At 56.1% G+C, this 21752-nt stretch overlaps 1 protein-coding gene across 2 annotated transcripts in view; it reads right to left on the reverse strand.

Moving 5' to 3' along the window:
* EPHB2 (EPH receptor B2) overlaps positions 1-9134 on the reverse strand; it is a 78105-nt gene extending 68971 nt beyond the window's left edge. For both annotated transcript variants that reach the window (XM_032201462.1, XM_032201461.1), the window contains exons 1-2: positions 9072-9134; positions 4379-5063 (exon numbers count right to left, since the gene is read on the reverse strand). In XM_032201462.1, the coding sequence (XP_032057353.1) occupies positions 4379-5063; positions 9072-9128 (742 nt within the window). In that variant the 5' untranslated portion in view covers positions 9129-9134. The remainder of the gene's footprint in view (positions 1-4378; positions 5064-9071) is intronic.
* Positions 9135-21752: the final 12618 nt, after the last annotated feature.

Consider the following 21752-nt stretch of genomic DNA (forward strand, 5'->3'; position numbering starts at 1 on the left):
TGGGGGGCACTGGTAAGGGGGGAGGGATGGGTAAAGGGGGGGAAGCAGGAACAACCACTGGAAGCATTTAACGGGTAATTCTCCTTCTCTGGAAACATTTACATCACAATTGGCTGTATCTGCTCTAGCTCAACCAGGAATGCTTCCTGTAAGAACTTAATTACCCCTAGGGCCTTGCAATTTATTGGCTGGGTCCAGCATTATCAGTTGAGGCCCAGAACCAAAACAGGCACGGAGCCATAAATAGCCCCATATCTTCAAAACATCACGTACATATGGGACGTGATCACAAGACAGCAAGAACATACCCTTCCTCGGCACGTCAGGAAGACGCTGCCCCTCCGAGCACTCTACTCCAAACCATCAGCACAGGCCTGGCCCCACACCAAAACCCAACGCAGCACGGCGGGACCAAGCCCGCTGCTCAACCTTGAGCTGGAGAAGGCAGATGGCAACCTGGATCTTCTACAGACCACCTAAGTGACCAGGTTTCTCCTCTCCTCAGCACGTCACCAGTCTCCCCACCTCACTATTGCCCTGAGCTCCTCTCCTGGGCAATGCCCGTGGCCCTAAGGGGCGATGCCGTGCGCCTCACAACATGAGAGCACCACCTCCAGCTCCTGCAGGCCAAAACCACCCCGTCACCACGGCAAGGCTCGGGCTCCCCACACTCAATACTACACAAATGCAACAAAGAAGAGGCTGCCCACTTCACCGGGCACGTGAAAGTGGAAGCTGGAGGAGAAGAGAGGCTGGAGATGGCAGCAGGGCTCAAGGGCCAGGACCAGCCTGTGGCTGCCATCCCTGAGCAGGCAGAGACCGTCACGGGGAGCGTTCAGCTGCCGTCCAGCCCGAGGAGAGAGAGCAGGGAGCACAATGGCTCTGCCTCCTCTGTTGCAGAGCAGAGCCAATGAATAAGGGAGGCAGAGACAGAAATGCGCTTAATATGCTGCTTGGGAGGGACAGGCGGGGGAGGAGGGGGGAGGCCGCCAGACAAAGAACAGGGAGATGGAGGAAAAAAAAGGCAGGCGGAGAGCAGGGGAAGGTGAAGCAGGGAGGCAGGAGGATGGGGCTGAACATGCAGGGATGGGCATGGGGGTGGTGAGGGCAGGAGCATGCACAAGCCCCACACCGTGGGACGGAGCTGGGGCGATGCTCGGCAGGGCCAGGCAGCCCCGGCAGGGCCCTGCGGGATCGGCGAGCAAGGCCCAGCGAAATGAAAATCTCTTAACCACGCCGAATTGTTAACTGCCCCCAAATCCTTTTGTGCTGGGGCTGCGAGCTTAAAGGAGCTTAAGCTGTTAGATGCATGAACTTCCCCCATAAATATCCCTCGTGTACGCCGCTGCTGCTGCTGCTGCTGCTGCTGTGAGCCGGCTTGCGCTGCGTTGGCCGGATGAAAAGCCCGGCGGAGAAAATGAGCAGCTCCTTCCAGCCCCTTGCAGCTGCACGGGGACAGGCTGCCCGCTGCTCGGGGCGCCCTTTTCCACCAAGACCCAAAGGCAGCACGAGTGGGCTTCATCCCCAAGGCTCCTTGCCACGTCCCGCTCGGGCTACCGAGCCGTGTGAGAGCACTTCGCGCCGAAAGCCAGCTCGGATTTGCTTTTGTTTTGCTGCTGGAAAAGGGCCCAGATTCCCTCCCGCCCCTGAAAACACGAGGAAACCTGCCGGCCACATGTATCAGCGGGCTCCCCCCGAGCCAGACGGCTCACACTGTGGGTGCTGGCACCGGGATGTGATGGGAGCAGGGCAGGGTCACAGGGCTGCAGCCCCGTGGGTCCTCACCCCATGGAGCAGGGCAGGACAGCCCTATTGACCCAGCTGGGGTCATCAGCCCCCTCCCCAGTCTGCTCACTGCCTCACCAGGATCTGGAAGAAGACAGGAATGCTATGGCTGTGTCCCACCACTTCTGTGGGACGGCTCCGCTCCTGCCCCCCGCTCACCCCAGCTTTTCTGTCTGGGGCTGGTGGGGGAATTGTAGGAAATGCTCCGATCCCACAGGACCCCCAGGGCCCCCTCCAGCCCCGCTCGCAGCCCCACAGGCAGCTGCCCCACGGCGAGGGCAGGCTGCCGGCCACCAGGTGATTAATGACAGTGGGGAGCGTGGGGCCACGCGCACGCCAGCACCGGCTGGAGAAACAGCTGCCGAGGTACCGGACCTCCCAAAATCCTGCTGCTGCTGCACAGACAAAGCAGAGAACCCGGCTTTTCTCCTGCTCGCTCCCTCCAGCTCGGCCCCCAGCTGCTGCACCAAGCTGCAGAAGGGGACGCTGCGACGGAGGAGCCGGGCACCCTGCTGCCTTCAGAGGGACAGCCCCGTGGCTGGGCTGGCTCCACGGCTGGGGAGCTGCTTTGAAGGAGCAGCACAAGCTCAGAAACTGAAACTGCATCGGAGCAAAGCGTTGCGCAGGGCTGGGGCTGCTTGGGCAAAAAATAATGATAATAAAAAAGGGCTGAGATGGAAAAGCTCACGTGAATCATTTTGGCTTTCTTTTGTTGCTGTGAGTGCTTCCCTTGGGCACAGCAAAGCATCCAGCCTCCCCCTGAGGCTGGGATTATCGAGGCTCCCTTTTCACATTGCATTGCAGCACTGCTCCCCGTCCCCAGCACCGTCCCTGCTACAGCTGGAGGGCACCTGATCTCCTCTTAGCTTGGTGGGAATAGCTGCTCAGTGCCCCCGTGACAGGGGTTTAAAGCAAGGAAATTAAAGGATGCCCCAGCACGTCAGGACCTGTAGCTTGACACGAGCAGGCCAGCAGTGGAGGTGCTCTATCCTCCAGGTGAGCATTCCTAGGAGAAGCCACGTAGCAAAATGAAGATGTCCGTGAAGGGCTTCACTTCTGAACCTTTGGCCTCAACAAGTAACTACTGCTAAATCACTTCCAGATTTTTGAATTTCTCCTCACGCCCTCCCCAGACTCCACCTTTAGTCCTATGGCAGAGGGACCGGTGACTATTCAGCCTGCAGGCCCAGCCAAATGCTGCCAGAGACTCTCCCCCTTCTCTGGCGTGGCCATCTCCCCACTATCAGCACCTTCCCCGTGCTTGCTTGGAGCTGCAACCCGTCCCTTCCTGCAGCAAGCAGGGAGGGGAAGCAGCTCCTTCCCTGCACAGCACCTGAGGCTCTGCACCGCCTGCTGACGTATCTATAATTGATCTCAGAGAAATTCCAGCTCTGCTCAGTGTGCCGATGCTATCAAAACTGTAATGGGATTTTGATGTTTGGCTGGGACAGGGAAGAAAGAATCGGTTTGCCAAACGCCACGGTTTGCTCTGCTTTGCTTTCTTGCTCCTTTTCTGCAGCTCTCCCACTTCCCCGTCTTCCTAACTCCAGCAGCTCGGAGCACACCCACCCAGCACACTGCTAAGCACATCATTTTGGCTACTTTCTCCTCACCCATCCTCGGTGCCCATGACCCAATTTCCATCAAAGCAGAGCCCTCCACTTCGAAGGACACGGTGGATGTCCTGCACCCCTTCCCAGGAGGTGCAGAAAAGGCGGTGGAGAAAGTGGGGAAAGGATCACCCCAATCCCTACCCCTACAGAGATAATCACTGAGATAGGACAGATCAGCTGCCAGCAGGATTGAGTGGCTGGGACTGTGCGGGGTGTTTCCTCTCCCACCCAGCCCTGAGCAGCCCCATCGCACCTGCCTGGGGCTCTCTGCACTGTGGGATGCATCTGAGCCCCACGGGAGAAGCAGATGCTCCCCAAATCTGCTTGGACATTGACCTTCAGGCAGGAATCTTCTGGCTACAGAGGGAGCTCGGGGGCCAGGTTTGGCGATGTTCAGCCTGCAGAGGCGAGCCTGGCCACCAGCATCCCATGAACACATCCAGTCCTAGGCCGTATGCACCTCCCCAGCAGAATGCTGCAGGCAGCTGGGTCCTTCACACTGCGCGATGTTTGGATGCCTGGAGCCCTGCTCCCCTTACCCCAGGAGCATTTCAGTCCACACCGAGCCACAGGATATAAACTGAAACTCAAGCAGTTCCTCCTGCAAGGCCCCGTACCTGTTTCTGTGCAACCAGGGAGGAATCTCCCTCTTCTCCAGACCCTCAACACCTCCTCTTGCTCCCTCTTCCATTCTAGCCCCAGAATTTTGGCGGCTGCAGACCAGAGGCACAGCTCAGTGGCACATGCACCATAGCTGAACACACACCTCTCCAAGGCCTGGGGAGCACGAAAGGCACCAGGGACTTGATGGCACCCCTGGACTCGGAGGCTCAGAGGACCCAGAGGTAAGGCAGAGCCTCTGCAAGGGATGGATGAGTCCCACTCCCTGCAGACCGTGGCTGCAAATCCCAAGCACCAACATCAGCAGAGCCCACCGCGGCAGCAAAATGAGCACCTGAAGCAAGAACAGAAGCAGTTACCTCTGCAGACGGTCCCGTTTTCCACCGACTCGTAGCCTGCCCTGCACATGCAGCGGCCGATGGGCACCAGCCACTCGCCGTCCCCGTTGCAGTACAGCTTGATGGGCACATCCACCTCCTCCGCGTTGGTGATGCACGTGCCCCGAGCCGCCACCAGGGAGGTGCTCTCAGCTCCTGAAAGAGTTTCTTGGAAGACAGCCCCGTTCTGGATCACACGGGGACACTTGCGGTAGAAGACGCGGACTGCGATCAAAGACATGCAGCCTCCATAGTCCTGGAAGGCCAGGTAGAAACCATTTTTGGAGACGGGCCCAAAGCTGCGCACCTCGGTGTTGATCTTCATCACCCGCCCACCTAAGTCCACCTGCGAGAAGCTCTCGTCGGCAGCAATTGTATCTACCTTCATCCAAGGGTTTTCCATCCAGTTGGGAAAAGTCTTGGTGGCAGAGTCAAAGTCTGATTCGTAGTAGTAGAGATTAAAAGTCTCCTTACAGGAGCCTGGGACGTTAGGGATGCTGCTGCAGTCCCGGACGGAAAATTTCATCTCCACGTGGATGCGGTGTGCTCCTCGCCTCCGGATGTACTTGGTCCGGAGCCAGTTGTTCTGGCTGGACTCAAAGACGTTGCACACCTGGTAGGTGCGGATTGTGTTCATGTTCTCGTCGTATCCACTCACCTCTTCCCACTGCGGACAGAAAGAAAGTCAGCGGGCTGCACGGAACCGAAAGACACGGCATTAAATGGGGCTCCCGCCTGCTTTGCCTCTTCCCAGTCCCCTCGCACGCTGAGCGGGCACACTGGCCCCATACGAGCTGTGCCACACCGTGCCCATGCCAGTGTCAATCCCAATCCCAACCATTTTGGGTAAAACGTCCCCACACGTGGCCTGGGTGCGTCGGGGCATGGTGGGGCCACGCAGCGCGCCGGCAGCGGTAATGGCTTTAGCAGGGGCTCCCCCCGAGCGGCTGCGCGGCGCTGCAGAGGCCTCACAACTGCAGAGCCTCCCAGCAAAGTAACACGATGCCTTTAGCAGATGTATTCCCCCCGGTGCCGCTACGGTTACAAACGTGGCAGACAGACTCTGCTTTCTCAGGAGTTCACAACGTGACTGCAAAACCTCCTCCAGGCTGCAGCTGGAGCACGGCGCAAGGTGCAGGCAGCCAGCGGGCTGGCAAAACCCCTCAGCATCCCCCCCAGGGACTGGGGATGGAAAGGGCAGCTCAGGGCCCCCTCCAGCGCTTCACCATCCGTGGGATCCCACCCTGCCTCCTCGACCAAGCCCACGGTTCAGGATGTGCAGGAAGAGACTGGCCAGCAGCCAGTGGGAAGGTTTACGGGAGCCTGCCTGACCTCGCCACGTATCCAGAACGGGGGACGTGCTGGCCTCGATCCCTCTGGTGGCCCTCATCCTACAAGGACCAACTTTTTTTGGTGTGACACAGGGGTCAGCCCCAAGCCGGAGTGCTCTCTGTCTTAAAGGTGAGCCTGTGGCATGTCCCACGGCTTGTGGCCCTGCAGTAGCATCCTTCCCAGCAACACAGCTCACAGTCAGTGTATTTTCCCTGCAAATAATCTTGGGTTTCCCCATGGGAAGGTCATCCCAGCTCATCCCAGCTGACTAACAGCAGCAACCAGCTCTGCTCAGGGCAGCTACACCACCACCCTTACCTGCACCCACTCCTGGCTGGCCATGTCCAGGTCTCTGCCCTTTTGTCCAGTCCTTCAGGGCTTGTTGCTGTCTCCATCCTTTGTAGGATGGGGAGACACTTCAGAGCGGGTCAGAGATGGGATTTACCCGCTGGGATCCAGCAGGATTCCTGTCACTGAGGACCCCACCAAACCGTGCTGCTGAACGCCCTGGGCAGATTGCACCAGAGAGGTGACCCAGGGAAGGAGAAGGGAGGAGGAAAATCCCTTTCTGTCTCGGGTTTGGCAAGGCTCCATGGCAGCAAGGGTGAGCAAGGGCCCAACCACCATAGGGATTGGGGTCCAGCTAGAGTGACACAACCCCAGCCAGCTGGAGCAGCTCTCTGTGAACTTGTCCGTAAACCTGCTCAGGTGGAAACCGAGCTGTTTCCCACCGAAATTCACCGTGCATGGCACAGCCCTGCCCTGGCAGCACTGCAGCACCCAGGGCAGGACAGCAGCACACAGTCGATGCTCCTGGTGCTCGGATCCAGCATCTGTGCCAGGACCAAGGGCTGCAGTAAAAGCCCTGCGGGAGCAGAGCCGTCCCCATATCCCCGCCCTGTGGCCAGCAAACAGCTTCACAAGGGCACTCAGGACTGCAGAGAGAGGCTCCCGAGATGAGAGACAGATTGCTTTTTGCACATCAAGGCTAACAGCTGAACAGAAGGCTGTCAGGGAAGATCCCTAAACAGCTCCAACCATTGCTGATTGGCCATGGCTGCAAATCTGCTCCCGTTGTGGGGAGGGAGGGGAGGAGAGCATCCTCTCAAAATGCAGGGGGAGCCTTTGCTTTGTTTTCCAGAAACAAATTTGGCATGCTAGCGGAAAAATGCAGGCTCTCTCTGCTTTTTAGGGCACTGCTGGGGTGAAAGGACCAAGGGCAAGACATAAGAAAGCAATTACTTCCCCTGCCCTGCCTCTGACTTGGCTCTCCCTTGCCTGGACCACTCCAAACCAGCACGTCAGCCACCAGGGATGACAGTACCTGGGCACAGGGATGCCCAGCACCTGACCTGCCCCTCATCCCTTCCTGCATGGCCCCAGGGAGGGCTCAGGACACAGCCTGAAGAGCTCAGCACGGGAGGCAGGAGGAGCAGGTGGTGGAAGGAGTCTCTGCAGCCTGAGGCTCACGGTGGATGGTGGAGGCAGGGCAAAGGGAGAGCTACGAGCAGCACAGGAGCTCCACAGCAAGGGAAAAAAAACTAATAATAATAATAATAATAATAAAACCCTACTTTTAGCCTACTAATAATCAGAAATAAAATACTAAACAGAGCAGCAATCAGGGGCTTCTTCCAGGTGACCCCGGTTGCACCCGATCTTAATGAAGCTGCATCATCTGTGGGGACAGGAGGCGACCCCACCAGCAGCACCAGCACCGTGCTGGGCTTCCCGAAAGCCTTCTTCCTAAGAGGCTCCCAGAAGGGATGAGGAACCGAGCAGGATGCCCAGGGCCAGCTCAAGGTGCCCAGCACGGCGAGCAGGGGCTGTGTGGGGCCGCTGGCACCGCTGGCCGAGCCGATCCCGCAACGCCCCGTTCCCGAGCTCCCTTCTCCCAGCTGGGAGAGAAAGTCACCCCTGTGCATCAGCCCCTCATCGCTTAATTAGAAGCTTCTCCCTTTCTCCTCGCTCTCTAATTAACATGCCGGGAACTCAAAAGAAGAAGGCAGCACAATAATACGGAGAGACGGCTTCCAGCAGGCCCAGGCCTCATTACCGCGGGGCTGGCGAGCTGGAAGCAAGGCGTGCTTTACATATGGAAAAACCGCAAACAAGAAAGGCTGGGCGAGGAGAGAAAAAGACTTGACCTCTGCTCCTGCCCATTGTGTGCCCGTCATCCCCCCTCGGCGGCCGGGCTGGAGCTGGTGGGGCGGTCGGGCTGGCAGGCGGGTGCGGGGCTTTATCATGGTGATGGGGGACCGGTGCCGAAAGCCCCCCACGCCCCGGCACCGCAGGTCGGCCAGGCAGACCGAGGAGGCCGCTCTCGCAGGGTTTAATCTCCTCCACAGAGGCTTTTCTCATCCGTTTCTTTTCTTCTGCCAAGCTGGCTCCGGGAGAGGACTGTCAGCCCCGGGGTGAGGCCCAAAGGAATGTCTTCATCTGGCCCTGGCCGGGGCTGGGTGCTGAGCCTTCAGCATGCGTGGGGAAGGGAATTCGGCTTCAGCTGCCAGACCCAAGGGTGAGCACAATGCTGCATGAGGGGGCACAGCTTGGCTCGGGGTACTGCGAGGGTCCCTTGCCAGCCTCACCTTCACCCCAGCCAGGGGGTGTCGGGCACCATGGCCCCAAGCTGCTCCCAGCCACTGCAGGCAGAGAGGGGAGGGATGCTCCAAGCATCTCAGTGCCCCACACAAACCCTCTGAGAGACAGAGGTGGCCGGGGCCTCTTCCAAAGACATGTAGTCTTGGCCAAGCTCTGGTTTGAAGGAGCTTGTCCTGGGTGGCCTTGGGATGGGGCCCAGGGGACTCCTGGTGACAGTAAAGTGGAGAGAATCAACACCAAGCTAGCAAAGGTCCTGCCGTGAGTTGCCGGGTGTTCTTAACAGCCTTGTCTGGGTCCATGTTACCCCAGGGCCATATTGCTAAGTGTGCAACCTCTCAGGCCAATGCCCTGATCCTGTCCTGCAGCAGGTGATGAGCAATAAGATAACACGTGAGATTCTGGGGACAAATGATGGTGGCCTTCGCGTTTCATTCCTCCTTCTCCCTCCTCTTTAACTGACTACAGGGCAGCTTCACAGCGAGTGTAAGTCCTCCAACATCACGTGAGCCTGATGCTGTAAGGTGAGAACTGCCCTTCTTGAACATGGGATAGTCTGGGGAAGTAGAAAGAAAGCTACAAGAAACTAAAATTGTCTTCATGTTTTTATACTCTTTTATATTTTTTATACTTTTTTATAAGTGCCAAAGCACTTCAGCAGGTGCCTTTCACTGAGCAACCCCACCTGCAGCCCAGAGACCACAGCCCTGGCGCGCAGCTCCCGTACAGCAGGAGGATGACTTACCCCCGAGGGAGGATGCACCGTCCAGCCCAGCTCTGCTGTGGCCGTTGTGGAGTCCATCAGCGTCTCTGCAGGAGGAAGGAAAAACAAGGAGTCAGTGTTGGTCTGGGGCTTGAGGATGGTGAAGGGGCAGGAGGAGGAAAGGAGGTCTTCCAGGGCTTGCTCCTCACCCTCCCTCCACCCCCCTGCTCCAGCCCTTTCATTGCTTTTCCCCCTCTGCCTGTGCTCAGGTAGGTGCAGGCAGCGAGCAGGCAGCAGGGACCGGAGCACTGTGCCTCCCTGCTCTGCAGGGACCTGGCTCCCTCATTCCCTGCAGTGTCCAGCTGGAGTTTCCTCCTCAAAATCCAAAATCACAGCCTGGGAGCAGCTCTGCAGTGGTGGCTGAGGAGGAGCCCTGGCCCGGACAGGTTCTTTCCATCCCCTTTCATTCCCATTTGCAAAAGTGAGATGTTTTTTCTCAGCACTGTGCATGGCAGGCAGAATCCTTGGCCTTGCAGTAGCCGACAGGAAGGAACAGCATTTCAAGGACTTGCCATACATAAAAATTAAACCAATATTAAAGCCATTTTTCCAGGCAATTTGGGCAGAAGTAAGGCAGATGCTGCTACAGCTGATCAGCACTGAACAGAGGCAGAGGGTGGCTTCCTAAGCCACGCAGGCAGAGAACTTTCTGGACAACGCTCCTCGTCCTTCCTAAAACTTGTCGTATCTCCTGCACTGATGGTTTTTTCATCCTAATTAGCTATTGGCTGGCATAATTACACCAGGCTGATGGCAAGAGAAGGGATGCTTGGGTTATGCCCTGCCAATACTTTGGGTAAAGTGTGGGAATGTTCCCCAGCCAGGGGAAAGCGTAAAGCTTGCAGGAGAGACTGTACAAGACAGAGGCCAGCCAGTGCTTCTGTGGCTAAGCCCCAGGTGATGGCCACGGAAGAAACCATCTCTCTCTGCTCTGCATGGAGAACATGAACCAGCTCTTGATTTGAGTGCACGCGCTCGGGATGCCAACTACATTTGCACGGATGCTGGAAAGCATCCACTGCATGCACAATCAAGACACAAACATGAAATACAGCCTGCAGCTTCCCTTCCCCTGCTCTCCCAATTACTGTGGAGCAGGCAAGGAAACGCTGAAGTTTTAGGGTTCTCTGGCTCTCAAGAAAAAGCCCTTTATGTGCCAGGTGTACACCCGCCCAGCCACAGCCTGCTCGCTGAGAGCGCTCCAACGGGACAGCCCCTATTAGTAGGGATCTCCAGTCACCAGCCTACAGACCCAAAAGATGGTGCCTGTTCCCCAGCAGAAGGAGGGCTGGAGAGTTTCTGGCTGCAACCGTGTCCTGCTGCTGCTCCTGGCCACCAAAAACCACAAGCATCCTGCCACAGATTCCCACCAAGCATCTCCACCTTTTCCACTTTCACTGAACACAAAGGAAGAAAAGACCGACCTTGTGCAAATCCATCATCTGAACAGACAAAGCTGGATGCAGAAATGGCAAAATGGTTGTTATTCAGCCTGCTGAGCAGTCCATGTAAGTTCTCTTTTCCCATAAGTGAGCTAAAAAGTGCCTCAGCATAGATATGCTACTTGCACCTACTTCTAGCAGTAAATCATTTTCAGGCTGTGGGTTGTTCGTTACTCCTGGTTAGAGCCAGCGGTTTCCAGTTCACAGGAAACCAGCATTTCAAAATTTGGTTTTATTCCAAAAGTGGAAAGCAAAAATAGTCCTTTTCCCACTCAGAAAAGTTCTGGAAAATAGCTAGCATAGAAATGTTGTCATTCAGATTTATGAAATTTCTTTTTAAACTGGGTATTTGTTTACATAGTTTAATAATAGTGTTTATTTTATCAAAGTATCTGGCTTTTTCATTAAAACACCAGTGGCACTTTGATCTAGAAGGAAAACAGCATTTTTCACTCAGTGCTAGCTAGAATCTGCATTACTTAAAAAAATAAAAATAAAAAACCGTATTTGTTAATTTATTGTAACTATCAATGACAATGATGCGTAGTAAATATATTAATAGCAGTGACTCATGTAAGAGAAGATACGCTCTAAAACAGTAAAAGCAATTCCCCAAATAAAAACAATATTCTGAAATATTTGGCATTTTTAAAAGCCTTTTCTTTTATGAAAACTTGGTGCGGTGGAAATGTGCCCAGCACATTAATGCAGAGCATTGTCCAAAGCCCTCACCCTTGCCCCTAACCCACAGCCGAAGAGTTTCCCATCTCCTCTGGGACATGCATCTGCCCAAGCTGGCCCAAGGACATTCATCTTCATAAATCATTAAGGTTGGAAAAGATCTCCAAGATTATCTGGTCCAACCATCCCTCTACCACCAACGTCACCCCCAAACCACGTCCCTAAGCACCACGTCCAACACAAGCTAACACGGAGTAGAAAACTGCAGGTTTCAAGCAGGTTTTTCCAAAGGTCAATTATCTTCTCCTAAAACAATCTATCTTCCATTACTTCTAGTCTGAACTTACGCTGCCAGTTATTAGATTTCCTTTTACTTTCACAAAGACTCTGTTACCCAAAACCTCCTTTCCCTCCTGTGCTGCTTACCAGTGCCAAATGAATCATCTCTCAGCCTTCCTGAAGATAACTAGATTAACCGAGCGCCCTTATTCTCTCACTCTAACACAGCTCCTTTTCTTTGAGGCTTCTCTTTATCAACCTTCATTTAGGGTGGACCCCAGGACCGTAGTCCCCACTGCACACAGCTGTAACATCTCTTTGTGCCCCTTTTTACACATCTCTTCCAGCAAATTGTCTCCCTGGCTAATGTCCAGAAAGCATTATGGGATCAGTTGACACGTCAGCATTTGGCAGTAGTTGCCTGAATTCCATAAAATTACAAATAACTGGTCCCCACAAATTCGAGCAAACCTCATTAGCTGCACTGACAGCAAGCGTGCATGTGAAGCCAGGCTGGATTTCAAGGGTGGTGGTGGGCTAGATCCACCACCCATTGCTGGCTGACCTCAAAACACACTACCGATGGCCTGCCACCAAGTTATCTCACCTGTATACCTGGACAAAAGCTCCTCACACTCCCCACCTGAGCTCGGAGAGGCTGTACAATCCTCCATGGAAGCTCACTGTCTCATCCTTCAGAAGCTGCTTATTTCTAGGCACATTAGTTTTTTTCTCCAGCCAACTAAATCAGGAGCAGTGTCCAATAACCCAGTGTGTTCCCCATCTGCAGTGGCTTCTCTCTGCCTCTCTCCCAGACTCAGAGCACTTCAAATCTCCATGGCAAGAAACTGCTCTGGGGGGTCAAAGGCCCTGGGAAGATGCAGCCAAGCCGTGCTCTGTCATCTCATCCCGAAAACGCTGGCACTGAGTGTGAGCTAACGATCAATAAACCAGGAAGGCTTAACATGGAGAGATGAGGCCTTGCTGTCCAGCTCAGCTGCTCAAGAAAAAGGCTGTGGTGCTGCCAGGGCTTACTTCTCCTTCAGCTAGGTGGGATTCTGCCATTGCAGGTCTGTGGGAGATCATCAAAGAGGAGTTTGGAAGGTGACTGTGGTCTGTAAGGATCTACACTGGAAGAAAGCAGCAGCACGCAGAGCTCCTTAGCCCATGAGGGAAATTGCAGCTACCGCTTTGCCTGGGAGCTGAGCCCAGTAAAGCAGATGGAAAACAATATTCTGTTCTAGCAGAGAAGGCATTCACCTCTGAAAACCAATCATCAAGAGATGCAGTCCTAGTACCATTTGGGTCCTTCCCCATCCCGGGTGAGGCAGAATCTGGGCAAGCACGTGCTGCAGGAGCAGGAGCTGGGCAGGAGGCCACCGTGGTTCCTCCTGGCCCATCAAGGTGTGATAACCTGGGAGATGCTCATGCTGGCAGCACAGACATCTCTGAGCGGATCAGTGACTCACCTTCAGGTCCCAAGATGTCAGCTGTGCACAGGCCTGCTGCAGGTGAAAGACTCCTACAAGGTGTGATACACCCCAAAGAGCAGGAGCCTACCATCCTCCAGAAGCAAGTCCTCCACACGCAGCAGTCCCAGCGGGGCTCAGCCCACAGCGTGCTCAGCCCCTGGCACCCGTTGTGACCCACGGTGTGTTGGCAAGGCAACCCAGCAGCTCTTCTGGTCCCAAAGGCTGTCCCTATGCCCACACCCTGCTCCAGCCACCCAGCAGGACCAGCTCCTGCACCAGCATCCTGCAGACTACATGGACGGACCAATTTCTGGATGGGCAGCCCCAAAAACAACCCCTAGTGCCCTGCAAAGCATGGAGGGGGGAAGTTGCCTGCTTCGGCTAGCAGATTTAGCAGCTTTGCTTGCTGCCGCCGCTGACACTTCCCCAACACCATCCTCCTGGTTTGGCAGCTCGGATGACACCAAGAGCTGGGGGCTGCTTGCAGGAAGATGCCGCAGCAGGTCCAGGCACTCCGGGACCCCCAGCACCCTACACAGAGCGACCCAGCACCAACAACAGTGTCGATGCAGAGCAAACCCCCCCAGGATCAGCACGGGTGGGTGTCTGGCCCATCTCTGGTGGCTGGCGATAGCTGCAGCGCCGTGAAATGCTCTTGTCGGAGCAGTATTTTCTCAATATTGTTGTTTGTGTTATTCCCTCCCGCGTGTTTATCTGCAGATTCACATGCTACCCACAGCATTATAAATAAACCTGCAGCTGCTCGAAACTAGCAGACGCAACTCTGGCCTGCTTCCCACCAGAAACCGCACTGCTCCCTGCGGGACGGTTAGGAGATAAGTGCCTGTCCTTTTCACTTTGAAGATGCTTTCAATAAGCAACTTTCTGCCAGCGCCGGGGCCCGTTGCTGTCACGGCCTACCAGGGGAGGCACTGCAGCTTGCTACAGGAGCACGTCGGGGTCTGCGGCCTCTGCCCCACGCTGGATCCCAGCTCGAGCCCTTGGCATGCAGAAATTTATCACTGCCACCACGCCACGGCCCCCACGCTCACAGCAATCACCTGGGAGAGGGGCTCCTACGTTCCTGCCTCACCTCCTTGCTGCTCAGCCACAGGTGAAACGAGTGTGGGGGTCTCGGCTGCACCAGCTCGGTCCATCTGGGAAGGTCAGGACCGAGACCTGGGAGCTGGGAGGAGAGGACAAGGATCACGGTGGGTGCTGGTTGGGGTCGGGCCCTTCACCACGGGATGCCCAGGGCTGGGGATGGAGAGTGACAGGACCAGGAGACAGTGGCAGAGAGGCTGGAGGGGCAAGGGATTAGCAGGGGATCTGTGCGCTCTGCAGACACACTTCTCCATGTCCGGAAAAATAACTTCCATGGAGTTTTGCCAATTCAGACCAATTTAGAACATCTGGACCTGGGTTTCTCAGAAGTCCTGGCAAATCCTTGACGTTTGCAGGCTCCAAACTCATCCAGATAAAGAAACAGCTGGACAAATAAATAGCCCCACAGATAGCTGAGGCCTCCACCCTCATTTTTCCACCCACAGCTTTTTCCCTTCACCTTTCACTTCGCATGTCAGCTCCTCTCTCAGAGTAGGGCACTTGCCAGTGTTTTAACCCCGGTACAACATTACTAACGCAAGGTACAAGCTCCTAGGCTGACCCAGAATTAAAATGATTGTGGCCAAGGCTGGATGTGCAGGCAAGAAGTTACCCAGACCTCAATGATGGAGCAAAGTCACCCCGAGTCAGCCAAGGCAGACACAGGTTAGGCTGTGCATCATTACCAGAGGAGGGCCTGGAAGCCCAGCAAATGCACCTCATCAGATTAATCCACGCTGGAGTGACACTGAAGGGAGGGAAGACCCTGGCGCTGAGCGAGACTCCGTACTGGAGCCCAGCAAAACATCCAACGGCTCTGCACGGGCACACGTGCTCGTGGAACGGCGTTTCCAGCCCGGCCTCAGGTGCAGCCACCACATCCCCACGCAGGAGGGGCAGTTAATGAGAAACCCGTCTGTCCCCCGCCCCACAGAGCCCTCGCTGCAGATCTATTTATCCTTCCAGCAGTTGAAAGGCTCCTCTCTGCCTCCCGTGCTTTACTGGAGCCTTATTATAATATTTTTGCCAGCAAGAGCTAAGAGGGGCTGAGCAAACCCAGTGGCCTTTCCCTGCAGCACTGAGTTTTGCTTTGCCTGGCCGGTGGCCAGCGGAACAAACTGAAACCCAATCCCCCCCCGGCCGACCCGCTGGCGCGGTAACAGCACGCTGCATTGTGAGCCGGCGGCTACAGGATATTTTGGATACTTCACTCAGGGATCCACTTAAACTCCAAGAGGGAGAGTGATTGATAGGGAGTGAGGAGAAGCAACGACTGGGCTGGGATGGGAACTGCCCGCATCCTGCCCAAAGCCCCAAGCCCCCAAGGCCACCCCGTGCTGCAGGAGCGGTCTGTGCCGGCAGGCCCAGCACGGTGAGAAACCAGGTGGAGACAGGTACCTGGTTGTTCAACCCCTTGGCCTGGAAAATAGGGTCCAGACAGATTGAGAGACCTACAAACAGGGGCAACGTCCAGCATCTTCACCCTCCAGAGCACATCTGATCTCCTGGGGGCGAACAAGGCAAGAAGGGGGAGGCCCAACCCCAGAGAAATTACATAGCTCTGGCAAGGGAAAGGTCACACCGCAACCCAGGAGCCCCACAGCAAGCTCCCTCTGCGTCCCTCTGGTACTGGAGGGAGGACAAAAAACCCAGCTCTAATGGAGAACTGGAGCTCGAGCCTCAGGCATCCAAAGCAAACTGGGACCAGCTCTGGGACCCCCCTAGGTTGGATGTCACCCCGGGGAGGAGCGGGCAGGGAGGTGCAAGGGACGAGGACCCTGCCTCCTGTCCTGCTCGATGATCATTTGTGCTCCTTCCCCAGCATCGAAGCATGAACGCAGCCAGCTCTTCAGCCCCACGCAAGAGGCTGAAGAGTGCCTGCAAGGGGCTCCTTCAGGGATGGCAGCAGGGCCTGTGAGCTCAGCCCTGCTTCTCCTGGTTTGGGAGCCATCAGCCATCACAGGCACTGCCGGGATACTTAAAACCAGCACAAAGAGGGGTCAAACCCAGCTCTAGGTCTTGCAAGTCTCCCAGGCACGTGTCTTCCTTTCTAGCCACCCAGCCGACCATCAGCCCGTCCACACGCAGTAACGCTGCCAGGCAGAGCGCACTGCCTGCCCCATCCACCTTACAGGAGGGAAACAGCCCAGCCCCAGCCCCTAGGAGGACTGAGAGGGGCTGGGGCTCCACAAAGAATTCCGATTTTGTGATCTTCCAGGCTTGGGACTCTGCTGAAGATGCAGTTTAGGCTGGCTGAGAGAAGGGATTACGCTAGGCCTGGCTGTCGCTGCCCCGGGCTTTCACTGCACATGCGTCCCGGCCACTCCGTTTCCCGACTTTGGCTGCCCCAGAGGTCAGCAGAAACCCGATAACCCCACCGGGGGACCCCAGAAAGCTGCCCCAGCAGCACCAGGGAATGCAGCCCCGGCTGGCAGCGCCTGCCCCGAGAGGAGCCGGGGTTTGTAGGTGGTCTGAGTTCAGCCGAGGGCAGGCTGCCGAGCAGAGACAATGCAGATGCTAAATGCCAGCGAGCAGGGGCCCTCCTGCTGCTCCCGGGAATGCAGTAGCCACACAGAGAAGACACAGATGCAGACATTTAACAGCCATTGCTACTGTCAGCACTAATGACTCAGTCTCTGCAGTCACACAAACCCCATTGTCTGCGGGACACCTTGCGGGAGGGAGGCCCAGGGGTTAAAAAAGCCTCATCCTTACCCGCACCCAGCCTTATCCACCCTGCCAAGATGGATCCAGCAGACACTGAGACCCCTCTGGGGGTCTCACAGCCTGGCCATGTCCCCACAGCAGCGCTGGGCTCCTCTTCCTCACCAGCAGCCACAGAGCCCTGGGGCTGGAGGCCTGGTGCCCATGAGCTGCTCCTGCAGCTCGGCCCTAGAGGAAGCTTTACAAGATCATAACCTGCTCCCACCATCATCACAGAATCACAGAACTGTGGGGTTGGAAGGGACCTCGAGAGATCATCAGGTCCAGCCCCCCTGCCAATGCAGGTTCCCTGCAGCAGGTTGCCCAGGTTGCTCCTTGACTCCCAGGCCCCACAGGATCCTCCGTCCCAGGCAAGCATTTGTGCCTGGGCACAGGGGTGAGGGGACCTTAGGACATCTGGGATGAAGCAAAAAGCCCAGAGGCTGAGTGGTATCACCAGCTACGCAGCACATGCTGGGCCTTTGCACAACATCCATCCCTTTTCCTCACCAACCTCGTTCATCATCTGATTCAACGAGTGTTGACAGGACCAGGAGGAGCAGCATGAGCACGGGGCGTGGGTTTTGGATAGCTCTGGCTCCTCGTCCCCGTGGGGCTGTGCCCCGACCGCCCTACCCAGAGCGGGGGGAGCGCATGGCTCAGGTGCGTGCGGTGATCCCCATCCCACCTCCCAGCACCCCTGGCACTAAACGAGGTTTTGTCACCCACCCAGGATGACAAAAGGTGGTGCAGGCTGGAAGCAGCTCCTTCCCAGCAGGCTGCGGAGCCCTGCTCAGCATCCCGATTGAGCTGTCCTTAATGGGCTTCAATTTTAATTTGCTTTTATTGGAAAACACAGATGGTCACCCCTCCTCCCCCCCACCCGAACATATACAGGGTAATAACATTTACAGGAGAAAAGATATCATCTCCAAAGACAGCCAAAGCTCCAGCAAGAGCCCCAGCAGCACACAGTGACACGCAGCTGCACAGCCCCGTGCCTGGCTTGTAAAGGCAGGGCCACACTGAGCACAGGCACGCCGGGGGCAAGGAAAGTGGGGAAAGGAGACCAGGACCCAGTGAGTGAGAGCTGAAGACCAAGCCTGGACCCTGGTGTGTCCCAGCAAGCCTGGCAGTGCCAGCACATTAACCTGGTTAGCTTCTTTCCCAACCAGATCCTGCCAAATGATGTCAGGGGGTGCCCACAGCAATCCTCTCCTTGCAGTGCTGCTGCCCGGAGCTGGTGGGGATGCGTTGGTGGTCCCATCACAGCACAGCCAGCCCCTGTCTGAGGGGTCCAGCTGGCTCTTAGCACCCACGGACCCCCACCAGCCACCTACAGCGGGCAGGATGAGCCCAGTTGCAGCGAGGAGCTGCTCCCAACAGCCTGGAAAGGAGAAACCTGTCATGCTCCCCACATCCTGGCAGCAGCAGCTAGGAGCAAGGGGTCCAGCAGAGCTGCAGTGCAATGCCCACAACACATGCACCTCTTCTTGCTTCTGCCCGGGACAGCAGCACGGATAGCAGGGCTGGAGAGCCCCCCAGCAAAGAAGGAACACCCAAAGGCACCTGACTTGTGCCTGAGCACCCAAAAACTGGCACCTGCGGGCGCTCCCGCTCCTCCCGCACTGCCAGGGCCATCCGCACAGAGCCCAAAAGCCTGGGTGGTGAGGGGGTCCCGGGCCTTTTCCCAGCCCCAGCCAGCCGAAGCACAGGGCATGCAGCTGAGCGGGGATGCTCTCCGACGCATGTTTGGCGCCGTGCGCCTACCTGCCAGCCAAGCATTCCTGCTTTTCACTGTTTTTACTGACAGGCTGTAAATTTGCTTCTGGTTGGCAGCCCCAAGTGGGAACAGCTTAAGAGGAACCACATGGCCAGCTGCAGGCTCGTCTGTGCCAAGCTGCAGAGGGGTGCGCCGTGCCCCCCAGCTGGCTGCGACAGCAGGGGCCTCCGGGCTGGGCTCCCAAACCACGGGGAGCCTCTCCCCAGGACAGACGCAGGAGCTTCCAAAATCCTTGGCAAGGGGTTGGCACAGCGCTCCGTCTGAGCTCCTTCTAGCGGGTCCTGAGGCTAGAGAATAAGGCAGCATCTCTCTGCAGCCCCCCTGGTGTCCCTGGGGGCTAGCGCACAGCCACACCAGAAATGTGAACCCCGCATCTCCGCAGGCCCCACACCACAGATAAAGCTGCGATGGAGACGGCAGCTGTTAACAGTGGGTATTTTTAGTGAGCTGCAAATGTTTCCTCCGCGGGGAAAACTCTATCTTCAATACCTCACCACGGAGAGGGATTCCTCTTTCATGCACGGGTAATTCATTACACACTCGTCTAACCTCCCTTGTCAGCGCGTTGAACCAAGGGGCCACCCCGCCAGCGGATGGCACGAGGCTGGTGCTGGTCCTGCACGGGCAGGAGACAGCAGAGCAAACGGGATGGGGAGCATGGACACCGTTCCTAGAAAAGCCTCGTCCTCGCTTCACCAGCACTCCTTTTCTCTCTCTGAGCCACTTCTCTCTGAGCACAGTGCTCCCTGGATGCTCTCGGCCAGCAGCAGCACCTGTGGATGAGCGGGCAGAGCATCGTCTTCTACCTGCCCAGGAAAAGAGCACGTTGATTCAGTCCAGCATGTCTGAATCACAGGGACAGCATAGATGACACCCAGGAGCTCACCCTCAGGTCCTTGCTAGCCCCATCCAGTGCCTCCGTCCTCCTCCTCCATCCTCCTCCTCGGCCTCTCTCTGTCCTGCTTGGGTCCCCGCTGCCCCCAGGCGCTGGCCTCTGCCTGGGCTGCTCCAAGCAGCCTCCTGGCACCAGGGGCTGTGCTCACGTCCCACAAGGCTTCCCTCCCCTTCCTGGAGACTACCGCTTAAAGAGGCTCCTTTCCAACACACAGAAAACCCACAATCAATGTGGGCAATCACAACGCAGACCTCATTTTGACAGCTGAAGACGAGCAGATCAATGAACCAAAGATGAGCAGTTGCCTAGGTACAGGCAAACAGAATCTGATCACACATATGCGGGAACAGATTTTTGCACCCACCAATAAGAAACACACTTGGAGGTGGAAAAGGGGCAATTTCCAAAAGTTGAAAGGGATTATTAGCAAAAATTGATTAGGGAGAAAACGTAAACATAAACAATGAAGAGTAATTACAGCTAGCTTAAGAAGGCTTGGCCAAAATCTCGTAAATCTGCAATTATAAAAGAAGGCGTCCTTAGTTAAAAATTGTCTTGGCTTTGAATAAAAGAAAAAAATGCAGTAAAAATAAACATATTGTATAAATAAAAAAGGGGGAAGTTGGCAGCAGTAAATTAGCAGCTATAAAATGCAGACGGTTGCTAGAGGAAGTTAACGTATCAGTGAAAAATACACTGTCGGCGAAGGTAAAGGAGAGAAAGGGGAATTTTCAAATACATCAAAAGCAAACGATATCAGAGCTACGGAGAAGGAAGTTCACAGAGACACCCGAGTGTGAACTCCTGCAGGAAAGGCACCAGCTCCTGGCACACCCCACTGCCTGTGCCCGGGGGGGCAGCGGGGGACCCAGCTCCTGTGCTGTGGGATTTCCCTGCTGCCCTAAATGCTGCTCCAAGGTCGCTGTGACCCTGCCCCAACCAGGAGTGATGGTGTCAGGGCTGTGTTAGCAAGTTTGGAGGAGGTTCTTGGCAGCGCCACGGTGCACAGGGCAAATGTTTGCTCTCAAGGAGCCCCTCGTGTCATCAGCACATCCCCTGCAGACCTGTGGGGAGAGGACGGCCCCCAGCACCGAGAGCACTCCTCTCTCCTTTGACATCTTTTGCTATAACGAAGCCAGGCATCAAGCAGGGACAGAGCAGTCCAAGATCTGGGAAAATTGTCATAGCATCCCACGGGGCTTATTGAAAGGAAGCCTGGGCTGTTGGTCCAACCTCAGCCCCAACACGAGACCGGGGCCACAAGGGCTTTGCTGAGCTGAGCCAGGGAGACCTGCAGGGGTGAGGTCTGTAAAGTAATACAGGGACCTGGCATGAGACGAGTCAAACCAAAGCGGCCTCGCAGCAGCACGCCAGAGAGACGCCCGAGGCATCAGCTGAGCAGCCGGGAAGTAGGACAATACGGCAAGCATCAGGGAGGGAGAGGACGGGGGGGCTGAGAGCTCTGCAGACCAAAAAGAAGGAGCCCAGCAGCTCAGCCCGGTGCTCTCCACTTGTTCTATGTCTCAGATGCCTTGTAAAGTGGGTGCAGCAATGGGACCCCTGTCCCCAAAAAGCTTTGAGGATAAAAGAAAAAAAAGAGTTATCGGCACAGGTATTCACAAGCATTACCTAAGTGTCAAATCCAGCCTGGAAACTCACAGTGCACTGAGCAGGACACAGCCAGTGTGCAGCCACTGTATACAGCAGGATGGGACAGCACAAGCCACATGGACCACCCCATGGGCAGGAGTTGGGGTGGGGAAGGACAAACATCCCTGAAGGACAGACATCCCGGAGCTGTGCCCGAGACATCCTGGAGCTGTGCCTCTGAAGCAGCACACACTGCTTCATCCCAGAAGTGCAGCCCCAGGATCTCCAGCAGGGAAGATCTCTGTTTCACTCCCCTTCCTCACACACACACCTCGCAGCACTGCTCAGCTCCCCCAGAGCTCCTGCACCAGGATGAGATATTGCTCCTCTCCTACGGCTGGAAGCAGGGAGCCCTCCCCACCACTTGCCCCAGGAGAGGGCTGGTTCAGAGAAAATCAGTGAGCATCGAGCACCTTGGCCCCTTAAAACACCTGAGCTCACTGGGTGATCACGCTTGAGGGAGGCACAGCACAGAAAAAAACGTTGAGGGGCCAGGAGAGCAGCAGGACGGACGGTATGGTGGGAGCAGCAGTGCCTGGAGAATTTAGAGGTTGGTTTTAGCCTGACACTGATCGACACCTCTGGACCTCCACATGACAATGAAGTGAGGAAGCAGTGTTCTCAGGGCCGTACCCGTGGCACTTTCCAGCCAAA

The sequence above is a fragment of the Aythya fuligula genome, chromosome 21, assembly GCF_009819795.1.
Source record: "Aythya fuligula isolate bAytFul2 chromosome 21, bAytFul2.pri, whole genome shotgun sequence".
Lineage (NCBI taxonomy): Eukaryota > Metazoa > Chordata > Aves > Anseriformes > Anatidae > Aythya > Aythya fuligula.